At 42.3% G+C, this 23,587-nt stretch overlaps 1 protein-coding gene across 3 annotated transcripts in view; it reads left to right on the forward strand.

Moving 5' to 3' along the window:
- The window catches only part of LOC129869582 (ecotropic viral integration site 5 protein homolog), a 67,530-nt gene that overhangs the window by 36,196 nt on the left and 7,747 nt on the right, over positions 1 to 23,587 (forward strand). For 2 of the 3 annotated variants that reach the window (XM_055944102.1, XM_055944100.1), the window contains 15 exons: positions 1,861 to 1,935; positions 2,431 to 2,556; positions 2,817 to 2,960; positions 3,366 to 3,455; positions 3,742 to 3,839; positions 3,961 to 4,021; positions 4,229 to 4,282; positions 5,570 to 5,602; positions 6,032 to 6,178; positions 9,140 to 9,271; positions 9,594 to 9,734; positions 10,793 to 10,951; positions 12,205 to 12,351; positions 16,594 to 16,689; positions 21,192 to 21,287. In XM_055944102.1, the coding sequence (XP_055800077.1) occupies positions 1,861 to 1,935; positions 2,431 to 2,556; positions 2,817 to 2,960; positions 3,366 to 3,455; positions 3,742 to 3,839; positions 3,961 to 4,021; positions 4,229 to 4,282; positions 5,570 to 5,602; positions 6,032 to 6,178; positions 9,140 to 9,271; positions 9,594 to 9,734; positions 10,793 to 10,951; positions 12,205 to 12,351; positions 16,594 to 16,689; positions 21,192 to 21,287 (1,599 nt within the window). The remainder of the gene's footprint in view (positions 1 to 1,860; positions 1,936 to 2,430; positions 2,557 to 2,816; positions 2,961 to 3,365; positions 3,456 to 3,741; positions 3,840 to 3,960; positions 4,022 to 4,228; positions 4,283 to 5,569; positions 5,603 to 6,031; positions 6,179 to 9,139; positions 9,272 to 9,593; positions 9,735 to 10,792; positions 10,952 to 12,204; positions 12,352 to 16,593; positions 16,690 to 21,191; positions 21,288 to 23,587) is intronic. The other variant, XM_055944101.1, reaches the window with a different exon arrangement.

The following is a 23,587-nucleotide window of genomic DNA, read 5'->3' on the forward strand; positions in this document are numbered from 1 at the left end:
AAGTCTATACAGCATGTGCAAATGAGGTAGGATAAGGGAGGTAAGGCAATAATTAGGCCATGGTGGCGAAGTAATTACAATATAGCAATTAAACACTGGAATGGTAAAATGTGCAGAAGATGAATGTGCAAGTAGAGATACTGGGGTGCAAAGGAGCAAGATAAATAAATAAAAACAGTATGGGGATGAGGTAGTTTGATGGGCTATTTACAGATGGGCTATGTACAGGTGCAGTGATCTGTGAGCTGCTCTGACAGCTGGTGCTTAAAGCTAGTGAGGGAGATAGGAGTCTCCAGCTTTAGTGATTTTTGCAGTTCGTTCCAGTCATTGGCAGCAGAGAACTGGAAGGACAGGCGGCCAAAAGAAGAATTGGCTTTGGGGGTGACCCAGTGAGATATACCTTCTGGACTGCGTGCTACAGGTGGGTGCTGCTATGGTGACCAGTGAGCTGAGATAAGGTGGGGCTTTACCTAGCAGAGACTTGTTGATGACCTGGAGCCAGTGGGTTTGGCGACAAGTATGAAGCGAGGGCCAGCCAACGAGAGCGTACAGGTCGCAGTGGTGTGTAGTATATGGGGCTTTGGTGACAAAACGGATGGCACTGTGATAGACTGCATCCAATTTTTTTGAGTAGAGTGTTGGAGGCTATTTTGTAAATGACATCGCCGAAGTCGAGGATCGGTAGGATGGTCAGTTTTACGAGGGTATGTTTGGCAGCATGATTGAAGGATGCGTTGTTGTGAAATAGGAAGCCGATTCTAGATTTAATTTTGGTTTGGAGATGTTTTAATGTGAGTCTGGAAGGAGAGTTTACAGTCTAGCCAAACACCTAGGTATTTGTAGTTGTCCACATTTTCTAAGTCAGAACCGGCCAGAGTAGTGATGCTGGACGGGCAGGCAGATGCAGGCAGATGCGGGCAGCGATCGGTTGAAGAGTATGCATTTAGTTATACTTGCATTTAAGAGCAGTTGGAGGCCACGGAAGGAGAGTTGTATGGCATTGAAGCTCGTCTGGAGGTTTGTTAACACAGTGTCCAAAGAAGGGCCAGAGATCTTAATCTTAACGCTACAGCAATCAATGACATTCTAGACGATTCTGTGCTTCCAAGTTTGTGGCAATAGTTTGGGGAAGGCCCTTTCCTGTTTCAGCATGGCAATGCCCCCATTCACAAAGTGAGGTCCATACAGAAATAGTTTGTCTAGATTGTTGTGTCTAGATTGTTGTGAAAGAACTTGACTGGCCTGCACAGAGCCTTGACCTCAACCCCATCGACACCTTTGGGATGAATTGTAAGCCAGGCCTAATCACCGAACATCAGTGCCTGACCTCACTAATGCTCTTGTGGCTGAATGAAAGCAAGTCCACGCACCAATGTTCCAACATCTAGTGGAAAGCCTTCCCAGAAGAGTGGAGTCTGTCGTAGCAGCAAAGCGGGGACCAACTCCATATTAATGCCCATGATTTTGGAATGAGATGTTCTACGAGCTTGTGTCCACATACTTTTGGTCATGTAGTGTATATACAAAATAGTTCTCAATACAATGGGAGTTGTTCAGGGTGCAGATTTAAAATGGAGTCAGTAGCCCTGCTTGGTGCTGAATACAGGGCATGAATACAGCGCAGAAAGTGTTGAGTCCACAGTTACACCTTGACCCTGGAAACCCTTAGCTGGACAGTTTGTCATGTAGACCCAGGCTGAGTCCCAAATGGCACTCTATTCCCTATATATTGCATAGCCTTTGGTCAAAAGTAGTGCACTATGTAGGGAATCGGGTGCCATTTGGGAATTGAGTTGCAGCCCCAAAGTTCTTGGCGCTCCTCTCTTGACCATGATCCGAGATCACTTCCTGTTGTTGCAGGCCTACTCTCTGGTGGACCGGGAGGTCGGCTACTGTCAGGGAAGTGCTTTCATCGTCGGACTGCTTCTCATGCAGGTAATGTTACCGTCTACCACACGCATACACACGCTGTCTACCCGATAGCCTCACTCACATAGAAAAACATGCTGTGTCATTGGTCACATGAAACTTGCCACTACACACATTGACAGACTCCTTATATAGATCAGAGAACATTTTCTGAGAGAACTGTGTACTGAGAGTTGTGTTTTTCATGTAATTATCTTGTACTATGTTAGATATTTTGTATTGTGATGTGTGAAATGTGTATTTTATGTATATGAGGAAGACCTGTTTTGTTGGTGGTTTCATAAAATTGTTAAGTCTCTAAGGGCTGGTTTCCCCAGATACAGATTAAGCCTAGGCATGGACAAAAAAACTCCATTGAAGGTAAATTTTAGTCCAGGACTGGGCTTAAAATGTGTCTGTCCTCTAGCCTAGATGGTGTGAGGAAGTATTTTGTTGAAGGTTAAATGAATCTGCTTGATGATCTCTAAGGGTTGTTTGGTGTGTGGGTGTCCCTGTCACTAGATGCCAGAAGAGGAGGCGTTCTGTGTGTTTGTGAAGCTGATGCAAGACTACAGACTGAGAGAACTGTTCAAGCCCAGTATGGCTGAGCTGGGTCTCTGCATGTATCAGTTTGAGTATATGATCCAGGTAAGACCTGGCATGGGTTTGGAACAAGATTGAATGACAAACCTTTACAGAGCATTATTGATGCACTGTTAGACTATCCTTATAGCTCTGATTCACTGAGACCATATCATGAATAACAACTTTATATTTAATAATTTAGCAGGCACTCTTATCATAAATCAGTCAGTGTCATGATGGGTCATATCTATTTATGATTATATATTTTAATCTATTATCTATCTCTCTGTCTCGCTTTCCCAACGTCCCCCCCTCTCCTTCAGGAACTTCTCCCAGACCTCCATATCCACTTCCAGGCCCAGAGTTTCCACACCTCTATGTATGCCTCTTCCTGGTTCCTCACCATTTTCCTCACCTCATTCCCTCTCCCCGTTGCCACCAGGATCTTTGATATCTTCATGTTAGAGGTGAGTCCAGTTAAAGGTGCATCCCAATCCCTCAACTGTATACCAAAACAAGTGGCAGGGCTGCCATTTTGCTGATAAACAAATCCCAGATTGTAGCTTTAAAGAATTATTTCTGATTTACTCATGTTTGACAATCTACTTCTAGTCTACCGAGTGAGTCCAGAATATAGTTTGTATTACAGCAAACACAATGGGCTGTGAGTAAATGCAAGCATTTGGCACCCTCTGGTGGCGTTGGCCAAAAGCACATAAATTAAAATCTTCTGGACTAAAATTCGATTTCACCTCAGTAACGTAGTGCTTTTTTTGTTGTAGGGTCTGAAAATAGTGTTCCGTGTAGTACTAGGTAACGTAATGCTATGATAATGCAACGATAATGCTTTGATAATGTAATGTTTGTCTTAGGGTCTGGAGATAGTGTTCCGCGTGGGGCTGGCCATCCTACAGATGAATCAGGCAGAACTCATACAGCTTGATATGGAGGGAATGTTACAGGTAAGACTGAGCAGCCATAAACATTGGGAAAACAACCCTGTCTGAGTTAATGCACACAATTATCAATTCAATACACTTTTTTAATCCCTAGCAGGCATAAAATACATAATCTGGTCCCAGATCTGTTTGTTCTGTTGTGTCAATGACCGTAAGAGTTGGCTAGACCGCATAAACTGATCTGGGACCAGGCTATGGCATACAGATTGAAAGACAAACACACTCTAAGTTGCTTTATGTGAGCATGTATGTCTGGTCCTCACCCATTGTCTCCCCTGCAATGCTGTAGTACTTTCAGAGGATCATTCCCCACCAGCTGGAAAGTGGACCAGACAAGGTCATCCTGGCTGCTTATAATGTCAAGTACAACGCCAAGAAGATGAAGAAGTGAGTAGTACATTTCTGCTTGCTCTCTGGGGTCTAGGCTGGGTTACTGGAGATGGATGCTTGAAGCAAGTACAGGTGTTGTCGGTGCTCTGTATTGATGCTGTATGACTCCTGTTTTCAGGTTGGAAAAGGAATACACTACAATCAAAACTAAGGAGATGGAGGAGCAGGTGGAGATTAAGGTGAGTGGTGGCGCAGTAGGCTGCGTTTTTAGTTTTGCGGTAGTACAGTGCGCTCTTATAGTCATCACATTAGTACAGCTCCATTTGATCACTATAAGCAGTTGATCACTATAACCGCACTCTCCCTAAGCCGAGTGCACTGTACTTAAAAACCCGGTTGTGTGGAATAATTATTGTGTGTGTGTGTTGCGTGTCTTTGTTTTGCAGAGGTTGCGCACAGAGAACCGACTGCTGAAACAGAGGATAGACACACTGGAGAAAGTGAGTGAAAAGGAGGAGTAGAATTTGAATCGTGGCTCTCCTTGCCATCCTATGTCATGACACCAGTCATAATAAGAAGCCATATTATACCAGTGAATGCTTGTCGTGGCTATTCACACAACAAATCCATAACCCCCTACATTAAACCATCAAGCGCTTGTTCATGCGTCTCTTGTTGGTCACTAAAGACACATGGCGGAGTCTTGTTGTTACTAACTGGGCTGTGAGTGTTGTCGGTGTGTATCTTATTGGATAAATGGATCCTAGTTGGCTTTGGAATGGAAGTCTTCCATTGATATGCATGTCTCAGTCTTGAGATCCACACTCAGGACCAGTTAAGCCAGACTCTAAAACTGTAGCTGGCTGTGGAGCTCCACAAGGCTACATTCTGGGGCTCTATGTAATTCCACCGGACACTAACTAACTAAAGCTGTAAAACGCTTGACTTACTCACTGTGAGAGTGATGGCTGTACACTCTAAGATGATGCAGAGGAGCACTGCATGCCAGAGTACACGGCTGCCTTTGTTGTGCATGTTGTTGGAATCCTCCTCTGTGTTTGCCAGAGCACAAAGATACAGGCATTGCCAGGCCTGGTCAGAGTACCAGGGCCCCATGCAGAGGCCTAAGTAGCTGTCCCAAATGACCAGGCTCTGTCTGAGACATAACCACTCACTCATATCACAGTATCGCTTTAAACAACAGTCGGCGGCTGCAACGTCATACCCAAAATATTAACTGGAATGACACAGCAGCTTCTAAAACTTAACCGTGTGGCACAAACCTAAAAAGCATGGCTTCATCGAAACAATTGTTATTTAGCTGTTTTATAGCTAACTTCTAATGATGCTTTTCCTCTTAGCCCCATTCAGCCTTAGTCTTCTGCTTTGCCTGTCTCACCACCACCACCTAATTCTCACTTTGTCACCGCTTTATCCCCCACAACCTTATCACAACGACTTATCACCACCACACCTGAAGACCATGTTCCTTGTCTACCTCAAACTGGCTTAATTACTAAGACACTATGGGACGTATCTTAACCTCTCTCATGGACATCAATGCATGGCTAACTGAAAATTCAACTGAGGTGGAATTCAAGATTTCTCGAATTGTTCATAAATAACGTATAGACTTAATTGGTTGCCAAAAGGACGGAGGAAGGACAATGAACATTGAATTTTCCTTTTCAAAAACAAAATCAAGTGTTTTGTTTATATTTAGGTTATAACTGTGTTATTTGGTCTCTCTCTGCTTTATCTCTCTTGTGGATATTTCTGTTTTGTAGGAAAGTGCTTCATTGGCAGATAGATTGATCCAGGTATAAACTTTTTTCTCCTCCTTTATCCCCCCCATCTCACATTGCAATTTTCACCACTTAGATTTCTCTGTATCTCAATGTAGCTTTGCATGCTCATAATGTTACCTTTAAATGATGGCACAATACTTGTCTTTGCGATTACAGTATTTTTTTAATCAATTAATATAAAATGAGGACATTGAAATCAGAAAAATAACTAATCACCCAGCATGCGCATGTATCTCGAACCATTCCAAAACAAAATGCTTAGAGCTATCAATCAGTCAACCAATAAGACTGTCAAAACATTTGCAGAGAAAAAAAACAGCATGAGTTTCTAAACTCCAAATCCCACTTTTATATAATCTTTGATTTGCCCACCCCTTCCGTCCATCCCACCCCCGTGGTGCACCCTGCTCATCCTACCCCTCGGTTGGTTATGTCCTAAAGGGACAAGTGACGCGTGCCCAGGAGGCAGAGGAGACCTACCTGGTCATGCGGGAGCTGGCCACTGTCAGGCAGCAGAGCGAAGAGGCCACAGCTCAGCTGGAGCTAGCACAGAGCACCATCAGGGATCTCCAGCAGAGACCCCTATTGGTAAGGAGAAGCAGTGCTCAAGTTGAAGGTCCTGTATGGCTCAGTTGGTACAGTGGTGATCAGGGGTGTCGTGCACCCCCAGAATCTGAGGGGGCACAATGTGAGGATAAGCTTAATTCTATGTAAAAAAAAATATATATAACTGCATATTTAAACATGCCTCTTGAGCTGTCTGTATCCTCCAAACTGGTGTGTGTTTTTTTTATTAAGAAAACAAACAATTTTGACAAAAAATGATTCTCTGCCTTAATCTGGGCAAAAGATTGTGAGTCTTATTCAGTACATTTACTAATTGCTTGCTTTTCTAAAGTCTAGCAACCTTGCCATCAGGCATGCCATCTAAGTTAGACAAGTTAGCTAATATAACTTGATTGATGGTCTGAAATGTCTTCTTGGTAGCTACTTATGAGGTTGGGAGATTGGGAACCTATCTGGGCTAGCTAAAGACAACTTCATACAGTTGATAGGTGGCTAGTAGTATTACAGAGAAACAACAAAAATATATATTTGTATTTAATTGTAAACAGGGCAGATCTGATGGGGCACGTGCACCTGTGCCGCCTCTGGTGATGGAATGCAGGAGACACGTTCACATACAAAAAATGTATGTACTCACTGTACTGTAAACTGCTTTGGATTAAAGTGCCTTCGTAAATGGCAGTTATTACAGTGCCCTCAATGGGAGGGGTGATCACCAGGTCTGGCCAATTGAAATGTGTACATTGCTTAGCACTAAATCTGCAGTGAGTGATGGTAACAGTGGATATGGATTCTCTCTACCTCTCCACTGCAGAACGCACTCGCTCTCCCTCTCTCGCTATACATAATGATCCTGTTTTCATGCATGATTTGAAATCGGGACATGCTGTTTGACACAGTTCAGCAACCTTTTTCATCCATTAACATACTCCCAGGAAAGGTTTCATGAATTTATAAGCATCTGATGTATGGGTGTGGAATGGATGGTACCCCGGCCAGCAGGACCCTCTCTTGGTGCTGTATATCCATTGGCCAAACAGACCCCTTTAATATTGATGAGGTGAAACATGTTGAGATGATAATGTCTGCACTGCAGTGAATGAAGCAGTGTTTTACATAATGTGCTGCTATATCCATTAACCATTTATAATGACTTGGAAGAGGGAGGCTCATTTGTTGTCCTAGAGAGGAAATCAATGGTGCAATTGAGAATATGTTTTTGAAAGTGAAGTGCCATACTTCTTAGTTTATTTTAGAGGAGTTAGCAGTGAGCAGTTGAACTAGGTAGCTAGCAAATAGTTTTTTTGTTATACAATACTACAGTGTATTTGAGATATATATATATATATATATATATATACACACACATACAGTTGAAGTTGGAAGTTTACATACACAGCCAAATAGATTTAAACTCAGTTTTTTTCACAATTCCTGACATTTTATCGTAGTAAAAATTCCCTGTCTTAGGTCAGTTAGGATCACCACTTTATTATAAGAATGTGAAATGTCAGAATAATAGTGGAGAGAAAGATTTATTTCAGCTTTAATTTTTTAAATCACATTCCCATTGGGTCAGCAGTTTACATACACTCAATTAGTATTTGGTAGCATTGCCTTTAAATTGTTTAATTGGGTCAAACGTTTCGGTTAGCCTTCCACAAGCTTCCCACAGTAAGTTGGGTGAATTTTGGCCCATTCCTCCTGACAGAGCTGGTGTAACTGAGTCAGGTTTGTAGGCCTCCTTGCTCGCACACGTTTTTTCAGTTCTGCCCACAAATGTTATACAGGCTTGAGGTCAGGGCTTTGTAATGGCCACTGCCAATACCTTGACTTTGTTGTCCTTAAGCCATTTTGCCACAACTGTGGAAGTATGCTTGGGGTCATTGTCCATTTGGAACACCCATTTGCGACCAAGCTTTAACTTACTGACTGAAGTCTTGAGATGTTGCTTCAATATATCCTCATAATTTCCCTTCCTCATGATACCATCTATTTTGTGAAGTGCACCAGTCCCTCCTGCAGCAAAGCACCCCCACAACATGATGATGCCACCCCCATCCTTCACGGTTGGGATGGTGTTCTTCGGCTTGCAAGCTTCCCCCTTTTTTCTCCAAACATAATGATGGTCATTATGGCCAAGCAGTGAGCGGCCTTTCAGGTTATTTCGATATAGGACTCGTTTTACTGTGGATATAGATACTTTTTTACCTGTTTCCTCCAGCGTCTTCACAAGGTCCTTTGCTGTTGTTCTGGGATTGATTTGCACTTTTCCCACAAGTACGTTAATCTCTAGGAGACAGAATGCGTCTCCTTCCTGAGTGGTATGACGGCTGTGTGGTCCCATGGTGTTTATACTTGCATACTATTGTTTGTACAGATGAATGTGGCACCTTCAGGCGTTTGGAAATTGCTCCCAAGGATGAACCGGACTTGTGGAGGTCTACACCTCCAATTGACTCAAATTAAGTCAATTAGCCTATCAGAGGCTTCTAAAGCCATGACACTATTTTCTGGAATTTTCCAAGCTGTTTAAAGGCACAGTGAACTTAGTGTATATAAACTTCGGACCCACTGGAATTGTGATTAAGTGAAATAATCTGTCTGTAAACAATTGTTGGAAAAATTACTTGTCATGCACAAAGTAGATGTCCTAACCGACTTGCCAAAACTATAGTTTATTAACAAGAAATTTGTGGAGTGGTTGAAAAACAAGTTTTAATAACTCCAACCTAAGTGTATGTAAACTTCCGACTTCAACTGTATATACCTGAGTGAAAATGTATAACATGTATATTGTTATACATTTGTATTGTTTCGAGACAGTGTGATTTGAAGTAGGTCATTTGGATTAGCAGTTATTTCAAGATTCAACATAATATTCCTACTCAGAGACCAACCTTAAGGACACTGGGCTGGTTTCCCGGAGTCATATAAAGCTTCCTTACTCTCTCTCCTTCCTCCTGCTTCCTCCCTATGTAGAAGAGCATCCCGTGCTTCACAGAGGAGTCCATCCTGCAGTTGGAGAGAGAGCTGGTTCAGGCCAGGCTAAAGGAGGCAGAGTCCCAGTGTGCCCTCAAGGAGATGCAAGACAAGATTCTGGACATAGAGAAGGTGTGTTACCTGGCTCAAACTGTCTATCATCAATTCACACACTGTCACGGTGCCACCTAGTCCCACACCTCTGTCAGGCATTCCGTCTGGAATAGGCAAACGTTGTGGGATATTGCAGATATAAATGTCATGACTAGAGTGGACGTGATTACTTTTCTACATGTAGAGACTATTTATTTTTATTTTTAATGTAAACATTTATATCTGAAAATTCCACAATGTTGTACCCTGCTGAACGCATCCATGGTATTTTACTGTCCCGTGACATAAGCATCCTGAAGTTGAGTCTTTTCAGTCATTGTTTTGGTTGCCTGTCCCCCAGAGGAACACATCTCTGCCAGATGACACCAACGTGGTGCGGTTGCAGGAGGAGCTGATAGCAGTGAAGCTGAGAGAGGCTGAGGCTGTGATGGGGCTGAAGCAGCTCAGACAACAGGTCAGAGACCTAGAGGAGCACTGGCAGGTGAGGATGAACATCTATTCTCCATACCATACACACGCATGGAAGAATCAAACACATTAACAAATAACATTTTATTGGTCACATACACGTGTGTAGCAGATGTTACTGCGAGTGTAGCGAAATGCTTGTTCTTCTAGTTCCGAGTGCAGCAATATCTAACAAGTAATATCTAACAACTTCACAACATATACCAAATACACACACATCTAAGTAAAGGAATGGAATTAAGAATATATAAATATATGGATGAGCAATAAAACTTTCCTTCTGTAGGTCTATAGTGTATTGAAACTGATGAACTTCAAATAAAAATTGATATGTGTTTTGACTTGACTAGCTCAGCTGTACCATGAGTACTCCTGCCCAAGACACAGCACTAAGAGACCCAGAGAGGATTTTTTTATTTTTTTATTTTTTAAATTTTTTATCCCATTTTCCCCCCAATTTTCGTGGTATCCAATCGCTAGTAATTACTACCTTGTCTCATCGCTACAACTCCCGTACGGGCTCGGGAGAGACAAAGGTCGAAAGCCATGCGTCCTCCGAAGCACAACCCAACCAGCCGTACTGCTTCTTAACACAGCGCGCCTCCAACCCGGAAGCCAGCCGCACCAATGTGTCGGAGGAAACACCGTGTACCTGGCCCCCTTGGTTGGCGCGCACTGCGCCCGGCCCGCCACAGGAGTCGCTGGAGCGCGATGAGACAAGGATATCCCTACCGGCCAAACCCTCCCTACCCCCGACGACGCTATGCCAATTGTGCGTCGCCCCACGGACCTCCCGGTCGCGGCCGGCTGCGACAGAGCCTGGGCGCGAACCCAGAGACTCTGGTGGCGCAGTTAGCACTGCGATGCAGTGCCCTAGACCACTGCGCCACCCGGGAGGCCCAGACCCAGAGAGGATTAACATGAATATACCCGATGTAAATGTTAAATGTATTTTTGTCATCTTGCTCAATCTCCATGTGTGTATGAGTTGAGGACTACTATTTTAGGTGTGTCGAGTCCAAACATCTTTGGTTGACTGTGTGCTTCCCCCCTCTCCCCCTGCTCCTACAGCGTCACCTGGCGCGTACGGCGGGCCGCTGGAAGGACAACCCTAGGAAGAATGCTGTGTCTGAGCTGCAGGATGAGCTGATGAGTGTCAGGCTACGGGAGGCTGAGGCCCAGGCAGAGCTCAGAGAGACACGTCAGAGGATGATGGAGCTGGAGACACAGGTCAGTCAGAGAGACACACACAGCTCAGCCTTTGGAGAAATGTTAGTAGTGTACCAATTATGGCTGTCAAATGATTAAAATAATTGAGTACATTATTGAATTTGCTCAAGTACTAATTAATCTTCAGGCATTCTAAATGAGTGTGACTATAGTAAAAAAAAGAACTGGCTCTATGGGTACAAAGAACAAAGACCTTTTTAAACATGTCCAACAATGTTATGAAAACACTGTAACCATCTGTCCTGTTCAGATAACCTTACACACGTAGGCCTCCATTCTCGCCCTCTCGCAGGGCGAGTTAGTTTTGTATGGCCTGGTGCTCCGGGTGGGCAGCGTTTGCACATTTTAGGCCATTCCATTGGTCCTTAAGTGAAATCTCCACCCACCCGGGGCACCAGGCAATACAAAACGAACTCGCCCACTTACTCCCGCTCTCACACACATCCTCTGTCACACACACACACACAATCATACACACCCCACCTTTAGAAATATCTCTGAGAAGCCTACTCCTTTTCAGTTCTTCCTGTATCATCCAAATTTGTGCATAGCCTAGTCAGTGGTCAAGTTTTCAGGTTTATAGCAAGCTAGTTAGGTAACATGACTAGCTAGCTAAACAATGTTTGTTATCAAAGTAGTTTGAAATGGCCCGCAACATGCTCATGAATCCGCGGCAGAAAGAAAAAACATAGCTCTGGTAATATTGGGCATAACTTAGACAAGATTTTGGCAAGAGGCACAAGGTCTTCAGCAATGTAAAGGCACTAGCATTGACCATAACTGTGTTCGTGTTATGTTCTGCGCTTGAAATGGTCTGTATGGCAATATATGCGCTTAAAAGGTTCTGTTCTGTCAAATGGAGATGCGATTAACAGCATCAAACATTTTTGCGGTGTTTAACATGTCATGCAGCCCGAGTACCAATGTATCTTCACATGCATGTGTGAGAGTAAACATATGGCCTTTTCTATTGCATTGTCCAACCACTAGGGGGGCAGCAGAGGTACATATTCTTAACTGTCAGTAGCTCCCATAAGGATGTGTTGTATTCAGAGTTCAGTTACTACTTTCTAATGTAGTAGGTGAACAATGCCATTTAGCAGATTCAAGCTATAGCGCTTGCTTTACATGGGTTGCCTCTTGTGATATTACAGTGGGGTTGTGAATAGAGACTATTCTAGAATTACAGAAATGTGTGATGAGTAAACTTCCCCCTCCCAATATTTACCTACCATATCCTTCCCCTCCGGCAGAACCAGATCCATAGCAACCAACTGCGTCGGGCGGAGCAGGAGGGGCGGGGCTTTCAGGAGCGCGTGACTGTGCTGACGGCCCAGAATAAGGGCCTACACGTTCAGCTGCAGGAGATCAAACGCAAACAGGCAGAGATTGAGTGCAAGGTAAGAAAAAGTATGTGCTGTTGAGATGACTAGAGCCAAGAAAATATCTGAGCCGGCACAGTTTGGTTTGGGTCGGCATGATAGTGTGAAATGGGTATGAGTGTATCGGCCCCACAATCAGTCAAACTGGAAATATTTCTCAATCTCTGATTTGATGAGTTGTCAAAAATCATCCTTAATCTTATCTGTCGCTTCTTGTTAAAATCAGATCTTCAGAGTCCAGGTTCTGAAGAGGGAAGCAGTTTTGCTTGACATCTTCAGATAACATCTCTGTGCTGCTGATGTTAAACGTGTGTGTGTGTGTGTGTGTGTGTGTGTGTGTGTGTGTGTGTGTGTGTGTGAAACCTCTGTGCAGCTCAGCAACACCCCTTGTCTCTCTGGGATTACTGCAGGAATCATACTAAACAACTGTTTCAGAAGGTTCAAAGTTTGTGTTAAGAGTAGCACTCAGATGCACGTTGTTGTGACCCTGGGGCTTACAGTGTGTAATAGAGGTCGACCGATTAATCGGAATGGCCGATTTTAATTAGGGCCGATTTCAAGTTTTCATAACAATCGGTAATCGGCATTTTTGGACACCGTTCATGGCCGATTACATTGCCCTCCACGAGGAAACTGCGTGGCAGGCTGACTACCTTTTATGCGAGTGCAGCACCCGCGAGTGCAGCTCCTTCGCCAAACGGGTGATTGAACAAGCGCATTCGCGAAAAAAGCCCTGTCGTTGCACCAATGTGTACCTAACCATAGACATCAACGCCTTTCTTAAAATCAATACACAGGTATATATTTTTAAACCTGCATATTTAGTTAATATTGCCTGCTACTATGAATTTCTTTTAACTAGGGAAATTGTGTCACTTCTCTTGCGTTCTGTGCAACAGTCAGGGTATATGCAGCAGTTTGGGCCACCTGGCTCGTTGCGAACTGTGAAGACTATTTCTTCCTAACAAAGACAGCCAACTTCGCCAAACGGAGGATGATTTAACAAAAGCGCATTTGCGAAAAAAGCATAATCGTTGCACGAATGTACCTAACCATAAACATCAATGCCTTTCTTAAAATCAATACACAGAAGTATGTATTTTTAAACCTGCATATTTAGTTAAAAGAAATTCATGTTAGAAGGCAATAGTAAACTAGGGAAATTGTGTCACTTCTCTTGCGTTCATTGCACGCAGAGTCAGGGTATATGCAACAGTTTGTGCCGCCTGGCTCGTTGCGAACTATTTTGCCAGAATTTTACGTAATTATGACATAACATTGAAGGTTGTGCAATGTAACAGGAATATTTAGACTGATGGATGCCACCCGTTAGATAAAATACGGAACGGGTCCGTATTTCACTGAAAGAATAAATGTTTTATTTTCTAAATGATAGTTTCCGGATTTGACCATATTAATGACCTAAGGCTCGTATTTCTGTGTGTTATTATGTTATAATTAAGTCTATGATTTGATATTTGATAGAGCAGTCTGACTGAGCGGTGGTAGGCAGCAGCAGGCTCGTAAGCATTCATTCAAACAGCACTTTCGTGCATTTGCCAGCAGCTCTTCGCAATGCTTCAAGCATTGAGCTGTTTATGACTTCAAGCCTATCAACTCCCGAGATTAGGCTGGTGTAACCGATGTGAGATTGCTAGCTAGTTAGCGGGGTGCGCGCTAATAGCGTTTCAAACATCACTCGCTCTGAGACTTGGAGTAGTTGTTCCCCTTGCTCTGCAAGGGCCGCGGATTTTGTGGAGCGATGGGTAACGATGCTTCGAGGGTGGCTGTTGTCTGTGTTCCTGGTTCGAGCCTAGGTAGGGGCGAGGAGAGGGGCGGAAGCTATACTGTTACATTGGCAATACTAAAGTGCCTATAAGAACATCCAATAGTCAAAGGTATATGAAATACAAATGGTATAGAGAGAGATAGTCCTATAATTCCTATAATAACCTCAACCTAAAACTTCTTACCTGGGAATATTGGAAACTCATGTTAAAACCTGTCTAGGATCAGCGTGGCGCTAGCGGCACACCCCCCCCCCCCCCACTGAAAAACCAGTGCCGCGAAATTCAAAAAAAATATTTTTTTTAAATATTTAACTTTCACACATTAAAGTCCAATACAGCTAATGAAAGACACAGATCTTGTGAATCCAGTCAACATTTCCGATTTTTAAAATGTTTTACAGGGAAGACACAATATGTAAAGATGTACATCTATTACCTAAAAACACATTAGCATCATCCACAATCTTTTATTTGTCCACCAACACCAGTAGCCATCACCAATTCGGCTAAACTAAGATATTTATAGCCCCTAACCAACAAAAAAACTCATTAGATGACAGTCTGATAACATATTTATGGTATGGGATAGGTTTTGTTAGAAAAAAGTGCATATTTCAGGTAGATGGCATAGTTTACAATTGCACCCACCATCACAAATGGACTAGAATAATTACAATGAGCAACGTGTTTACCTAACTACTAATCATCAAACATTTCGTAAAAATACACAGCATACACGAATCGAAAGACACAGATCCTGTGAATACAGACAATATTTCAGATTTTCTAAGTGTCTTACAGCGAAAACACAATAAATCGTTATATTAGCTTAGCACATAGCAATTAGCAGCCCAGCATTGATTCTAGCCAAAGTGAGCGATAAAAGTCAACATCGCCAAAAGATATTAATTTTTTCACTAACCTTCTCAGAATTCTTCCGATGACACTCCTGTAACATCACATTACAACATGCATATACAGTTTGATCGAAAATGTTTATATTTAGCCACCAAAATCATGGTTAGACAATGTGAAATGTAGACAGGCTGGTCAGAAAATGTCCTTGCGCCACTTAGACAGTGATCTACTCTTATACATAAATACTCATAAACGTGACTAAAAAATATAGGGTGGACAGGGATTGATAGACAATTTAATTCTTAATACAATTGCGTTATTACATTTTTTAATTTATCCTTACTTTTCAATACAGTTTGCGCCAAGCGAAGCTACGTCAAAAAACATGGCGTCCTAAGCCACTAAAATGTTTCGACAGAAACACGATTTATCATAATAAAAATGTCCTACCTTGAGCTGTTCTTCCATCAGTATCTTGGGCAAAGGATCCTTTCTTGGGAGAAATCGTCTTTTGGTGGAAAGCTGTCCTCTTGCCATGTGGAAATGTCAACTGCGTTCGGGATGAACTGAAAAGCGTGCCCAACTTTTCACATCGTTGCAAAAATAAATGTCCCAAAATCGCACTAAACGGATATAAATTGCTATAAAACGCTTTAAATTAACTACCTTATGATGTTTTTAACTCCTATAACGAGTGAAAAGATGACCGGAGAAATATAACAGGCTAAACTAACGCTTGGAACAGATGCGTGCCGGGGTCCTCTAGGCTCATGACGCAGCTCCCAAAGAATGACTAGCTTCAGGGTTTTTTGATTTGTAGGGCCTGTGAACGCGCAATCGACCCCGTTGGAATCGTCATCACGTAAAGGCATCCAGGGGAAGACGTAAGAAGTGTCCGTATAGTCATAGCAACGACAGTGCCCTTTTAAATGACTTCAGAAGAGTGGCCAACATTTCTCAAATCTGACTCCATGTCAGGGAAATTGCTGTAGAATGGGCTCTGTTCCACTTAGAGACAAAATTTCAACTCCTATAGAAACTATAGACTGTTTTCTATCCAATAATAATAATAATATGCATATTGTACGATCAAGGATTTTGTGGGAAGCCGTTTAAAAAATTAGCCACATTAGCATAAATAGTCTAAACAGCGCCCCCATCCCCAACAGGTTTTAAAAGGAACCACCAGCTTTCATATGTTCTCATGTTCTGAGCAAGGAACTTAAACGTTAGCTTTTTTACATGGCACATATTGCACTTTTACTTTCTTCTCCAACACTTTGTTTTTGCATTATTTAAACCAAATTAAACATGTTTCATTATTTATTTGAGTCTAAATTTATGTTATTGATGTATTATATTAAGTTAAAATAAGTGTTCATTCAGTATTGTTGTAATTGTCATTATTACAAATGAATAAAACAATTAAAAAATTGGCTTATTAATTGGTATCGGCTTTTTTTGGTCCTCCAATAATCGGTATCGGCGTTGAAAAATCATAATCGGTCGACCTCTAGTGTGTAATGGCTGTCAACATGTCTTTGGTAACACTCTAGAAACATGACTTCAGTTGAGTGACACTGGCCTGACAGTGTTCATTTGTTTGTTTCAGAACAAGGAGGAGGTGATGGCGGTGAGGCTGAGAGAGGCTGACAACATCGCTGCCATGGCCGAGCTGCAGCAACACATCTCTGAACTGGAGATACAGGTGCAGTACTTAATCCCGGCCTCCCTCACTCACTGTCACACTAGCTTGGTGCAGAACATTTAGCCTAGTCATGGATTAAAAAGTACTTTTAATCTATATTGACTGTACTTCATAGTCCATGACTCGGCTTAATTTGTGTCCAGCCCATAGACTTCTCTTCACCATAACCCACAGTTCAACACTCCATACCCACTCCAACATATGAGCACACAGGCTAACTCTGAGTGCATCAACTCTTGACAGACACGCCAAGAAGGTTTTACAGTTTAGAGCCTGTATCTATTTGTGTTCTTTGTTGATGTGAGGAAGAAGGTGGGGTATTTTTAAAGTGACAGTTTGCTGCAGAGGTGAAAGGTGAACCAAGAAACCATGATCATCTCCCGGAAGGACAGTGTGACATCTTATAGTCTAGCATATCATACCAACCCTGCTCATGTTTGATTTTGTACTCTCAGTTAAACCAGAACTAAAAGCTTGTGTTATTTGGTCAGATATTTTCAACTGTGTTTATCATCCGTCGAAGCCAAGCAGTTTAAGCACCGCCTTCGCCCAATGCTGATAGGTCCAAATAACCTGTGACGAAAACCTGAGACCCAGAACTATGTATTTGGAGATTGAGATCAACCTTTCTCTGAAATAACTGAACATCATGGAAAGGTAGTGTTTTGTACCGTCAGAAGAAAAGATAGGTTAGTGTTTAATGTATTAGCAGCAGCTAAACAGGTTGTCTGCCAGTAGAAAATAACCTATGCACTTCCTGTGCTAGTGATTTGTCAGATTATTGAAACCTCTGTGTGCGTCTCTGCATATCATGCTGCGGTTCCTTATCTAGTGTGGTGTTGGTTGTATGTGTGTGAAACTATACATGATACAACACTCTAACTCATTTTCTGTCATGAGAATAATCAGGGGACACTGACAGATTGCTTCAGTTCTTTCCATCAGCTCTGAATCTGAAGAAATGTTAATGCAGAAGCTTTGATGTCTCAACCCGTCGAGTCAACGTGTTGGTGTTTCAGAAACATTCCCATCACGAGTTAGCAGACAGTCTGACACTTAGTTTTCTTCACACCATTGGCCCACACACATACACCCTCTAATATACCCTTTATACCCATTTTAATACGTGTCAATAGACTTTCAAACCAACATCCCTTCCATGCACACACAGTGTAGTCAGGTTTTGTTACTAGGCGCTTCAACAACAACAACAGTGCATCAACACCAGCGTTCACCACTACCGAGTACCGCCCTCCTCACACTCTCACGTCATCCTATGAAACCATTATTTGCCTCCGATGATAATCTCAATCTTCACTAAACTGAGTTACTTTTTAATCTAGCCTTCTCTGAATATGCTGTGCATAGGATGCTAATAGTCTCTGCCAGACAGACAAAACAGGTATTTTCCCTATGTATAACCACTTTGTGTGGTGCCAGTGGCAAACTCTTGGTCTGTGGTTTGGGTACCTGGTTGCAGCTCTTAAGGTTGTGGGTAGATGACCTGTGTTACCTTAGCTCTGTCGCTCTGGTTGTAGAACCAGGGGTAAGAGTACAAGAAAGCAATGACTGATAAATTGCTGTCTACTGCATTTAACACCTCGAATAAAGACTCATAAAAGGTGTCTGAAGGCATGCTATAACATGACAGAAGTTTGTTCTTTGTGAGCCGCGCCACAGTACAAGTTACTTTTTTTCCGAATAGTGAAGAAAGTGGGTACTGTCTCACTCAACCTTAAACTTAGTAATTTGTTGGAGGATGGTTCACACACAAATAGACAAAAATTAACAACTTTAGAAATTCCTTATTTTTTTTCTTCTCCAAATAGGAATGTATTGTGTAGTTTTAGTTAACTCATCCAATGAGTGTCGCCCACTTCTGCCCACTGTACCTTGCAGTGTTTTTTATTTATTTATTTATTTTTTATTTTACCTTTATTTAACTAGGCAAGTCAGTTAAGAACAAATTCTTATTTTCAATGACGGCCTAGGAACAGTGGGTTAACTGCCTGTTCAGGGGCAGAACGACAGATTTTTACCTTGTCAGCTCGGGGATTTGAACTTGCAACCTTTCGGTTACTAGTCCAACGCTCTAACCACTAGGCTACCCTGCCGCCCCTTACCATTGTAGTTCTCTTAGCTTGAAAAAGCCCCTGTGACGGCCTGCCTACCTGATCTTCCTCTAACTAAAACATCAGTATGGCCCACCTGCACCACCGCCCGCTATTGGAAAGTATTCACAACACGCCAGTGATGTCTATATTTATATCTTGAGTTAAAGAATTTCACAAATTATAGGGTCGCAAAGAACCTCCAGTACTAAACTATCGAAAATATATCTGTATATAGAGCTCAGTCGATAAAACTGAACGTATAGTCAAATGGACATCAGGGTTTTTACATCCAACGTTTTTGCAGTATGAAAGTAGCTGAATGTATGTGTGACCCATGATAATACCACAGCTCGGCTATCTTCTTGTCAAGACAAGACAAGAAACCACTTCCTACTGTGAGGCGAAGACAAACTGACAACTGTTGGAGGCCTATCTATGATTTTGTCCGTCTGCATGCATGATATGCTCCCCAGATTTAGATGTATATTTAGCAGGGGGCTTTAGAAGGTGCTGTTGCAAATTCAGTGGTTATTAGAGGTTCCTCAGTGTTTTTGGACTCCTCTCTTGAGAATTGTGTCTGCAGTTTTACATGGTGGTTTGCTTTTACAAAGAAATGAAGTGTCATCTCTTTTTTCAAAAAGTAATGTTTCCTGTCTTGTGGTTTCTATAGGTGTTTGTTTTTAACACTAATTATATTAGTGTAACTATTGTTTTTTTGTGTTGGACATATGTCGCGAGATTGCACAGAATCAATCTAACGCTACTCTGCCATAGCCATATAAACCAAGATTGATTGTAGAGAGAGAACAAGCATGAAACTGAACACGAGATCTGGCCATCTAAACCATGCTGAAATGCCCATCTGTCAGAGGGAAACAAGCCACCATGTCACTAGCCAAAAGCTGTACAACAATAACCTCTGGGAGGTCTGGGAAGGCAGGTTGGCGTTTTTTGAGATGAGTCTTGTCCTGGAGGAAGAACTGAACGGTTTCCTCTAAATTGGCCAGCTGCAAAGTCGAAAAATTCATGAAAACAAAAATTGGCTTTTTGGTCTTCATTTAAGGCTATGATTAGGCATTAGGGTTAGCAGTGTGGTTAGGTTTAAAATCTGATTTTATGGCTTTGTGACACTGCCAGCTAGTGACCGCTCGGCAGAGCTGCCTTCAGAACAACATTCATTATGAAAAACACTAACCTGCTGTGGGTGTAGCGTAGAACTAGAGGGGCGCAGGCAGGCGAAGGAAGCCATATCTGCATCCCAAATGGCACCCTATTCCCTATATAGAGCACTACTTTTGACCAGAGCCCAATGGGTGCCCAAAGGCTCTAATCAGTAGTACAGTATATAGGGAATAGGGTGCCATTTGGGATGCATAACATGACTTAAAGACGTTTGACGTGTCTGGCCACAGCCCCTAACCCCCTGGCACCTGGGGATCCACACAACTGAGTACGAGGAAGTCTTGCTAACTGCCTCTCCCTTATCACTGGCTCTGTCAGGAGGGAGGGAGGGAGGGAACCTCGAGAAAAACAGATTCCAGGAAGAATAGCTGTTTTGTAGATCTCACATTGTCAGCTTGTCAGCAGCTTCTCAGGGGCCTAAGCCTACATCCTCAACCTATCAACCCTTACCTGACCACAGGAACTGAGAGCGTTGTATATATTCTGAGGTGTTGGGTCAGACCGAGATGGTTAACTCACCTCACTACCTCACCTACCCCACCCCTGCTTTTAACTTCTTCCACTTTTTACCCTCTCCTGTTCCTGCGTTGCTGGTTGTGGTTAGCCTGAACCCTTCAGCCTGTGCCGGTGCCCCTTACTCTCTCTCTGCTTGTATATTCTCCCAGGCTTTAGACAGGATTGATTTGAGGTGTGTATGGGTTATGTGTGTTTGTCTCCTGTGGCTGCAGCTGTCTGCACTGAGGAAGGTAAACAGCACACGTGTCATGTTTGACAGTTAAACATACAGTAGCTACTAGCCTCATCCCCAGGGCCCAGAGAGGATAACAACACAAACGACTATAGCTACCATGTGTTAGCTTAGCTAGGTTCCCCACTTCATCTATGGCTTAGTCAACAGCCACTCTCTACATACTGTATATTTTATGATGCTTCTGTGATGCAAGTTTTCCAGTGATGTGTAGCTATAGTGTCTCTTGTCTGGTGGTAGTAGTTATCTCCCTCATTCCCTCCTACATTTTTCTACTGAATGTTACAACAGTGCAACCCAACCTGGTCTTGTCAAGTTGCCCTTATAGCAATTCAAGGTTTCCAACTTTTAAAACATCTGCAGTGACACAAACTTCTTATCTCCTCTCCAGTGTTATGAGTAGCTGAACAATGAAAAGTTATGTTTTAAGACGTGTGATTTTCTGTTTGTTTCTACAGAAAGAAGAAGGGAAGGTCCAGGGCCAGCTGAACAACACAGACTCCAGTCAGTACATCAGAGACCTGAAGGACCAGATAGCTGAACTCAAAGACGAGGTGAGTAGTTACAACAGGGGAATACTGAACCGGGAGAATAACAAACACGCTTGTATCTGTTGTTTTCAGAGATGATTTTGTTAATTGTATTTTTCATGTGTTTTGCTCAGATTTGTCTATTTTGAAGCCAACTGTAGGTTAGAAGTGTAAACTACGCCCAAAAGCTTCCTGCTCTGAGGGTGTTGATTTACTAGCACACACCCCTCTCCTCACACTCTCATCTTCTAAAAGAAAACCCTAAAACCAACTACTCAACATACTGAGAGAGGGCCCAGATTGAATAGAAGAGTCTCATAATCTGCTTTTGCTCCTCTGTGTACACCACAGCTAGCTATTATTATCTGAATTGCTAGATTAAGGATTTAAAGGTTATGAATTTCATCACAGAAATCTACAGGATCAGCAACAGATCGTACAGATTTGACGGTTTGACTTTGGCACTATCACTTCAGCAGAGTGGGCCATCTTTGATCAGATTAGTGTCCTTCAAATAATACAAAGACCTGATCAGACCTGAATGAAGGGATCCCTAGTAGGATTATATTGGCAGGCCCTGATGCACCCTTTTATTCTGTGTGTGGTGCATGTGCGTGCAATGTATTGTAATATGACATATGGCACTTGACTCCAAGAGGTAAAAGAGGAGAGAGAGAAGCAAATATTTAATAAGGCCTGATGGGGTGTGTTGTATGGCCAATATACCACGGCTAAGGACTGTTCTTACGTATGCTGCAATACCACAAACCACAGAGGTGTCTTATTGCTATTATAGACTGGTTACCAACATAATTGGAGCAGTAAAAATATATGTTTTGTCATACCCATGGTATACGATCTGATATACCACAGCTGTCAGCCAATTAACATTGAGGTCTCGAACCACCCAGTTGATATATATTTATAAACCACTCTTGTTGTGAGAAGTGGTAGAAAACCCCCAGAAGAAAAAGTAGAAGAAAAAAGCCATTTGTTTTCTTCCAGCAAATCAATCCTTTATAAGGGAGGATGTAGTCAGATTTGTACCCCCTCCTAAAAAAGGACAACAAAAGGATGGTGTCTTGTGTATAATAAACTGAGCTGAGCATTAAATCATGCAGCGTGCCGCTCTGGATCTCCTATCCAGACAGTTCAGGCGGTCAGGCAGGCCGGCAAACAGTCAAGGCAATTAGTCAGGCAGGCAGAGCCAGTCGGTCAGAACAGAACCACTCCGCCTCCTCTCTTCTTGGCTGGACTCAGATATGCATCCCAAATTGCATCCTATTCCCTTAACCCTTTGACGCGTACGATCACATATTTGTGATCATTGTTGAGTGATCCCTGCAGCATACGATCTCAAATATGTGATTGGAACAGTAGAAACAGAACGTATGACACAACAAACGCGTCTAAACAGCATCTAAATATTTTTTTGTGCTGATGGAAATTAAAGCTATTAAACTTTATTCCTCAATTTAACCTTTTATTGTAAAAGATACATGCGAACTTCATCATCCAAGCATCACACGGAACACTCATTCCGTAAACCAGTCTAAATAACAGGTTGCGCTGTCAAAAAACAAAATGGAAGTTAGTGACCTAACAGCAAGACTAGTTAACAATGTACCAGGTCTCTGGTGAGCACAAGAGAATAATGTAATGTTGTTTAGAAAATAAATGTGTGTCAGCTAAGCTAACAGCATCTACATCCTTTGATGGCAGCCATGTTTGTTTGTTTGACTTGGTGAAAATTCCCTAATCCCAGAATGCCATTCACTACAAGACACAAATAAACAAAGTCAAAGATGGCTGCGCTCATTGCCTGAAAAATATTAACTTAGTTTAGCCACTTTTCAGCATATTACAAATCGTCGATGTACTTGTTAGTGTATACAAGAACCAGAGCATATGACTTGACAAGTCGTTTACTGTTTTTGACAAAGAAAATAAAATGGGACAAGCTCCGACTGGGAAAAATCGTTTTGAATGGTCATCCAACTCTGGAACTTTCTAGAGCTCCGACCTGAAGATAATTTTCCGTCATGATTTTATCTACTATTTTTCCCAAGTTCACAGTTGTCTTAAACTACAGAAGTCAGTCGAGTGAACTATCCTTTGTTTTAACATCTTTGGTCTGACAGACACTTACGTGACAACCAGAAGGCATGGAATGTTGTCAACAAACTTTTCGCCACACATAGCCGGTAAATATCTTAGCATTAGCTCATCATAATCAGTACAACATTCAAAAAAGTATTTTACACACATATTTGTCCATTACAATCTATGCAAGAATTGCGATGCATGATTTGTCACCAGTACTT

The sequence above is a fragment of the Salvelinus fontinalis genome, chromosome 14 (genome assembly GCF_029448725.1).
Source record: "Salvelinus fontinalis isolate EN_2023a chromosome 14, ASM2944872v1, whole genome shotgun sequence".
Classification (NCBI taxonomy): Eukaryota; Metazoa; Chordata; class Actinopteri; order Salmoniformes; family Salmonidae; genus Salvelinus; species Salvelinus fontinalis.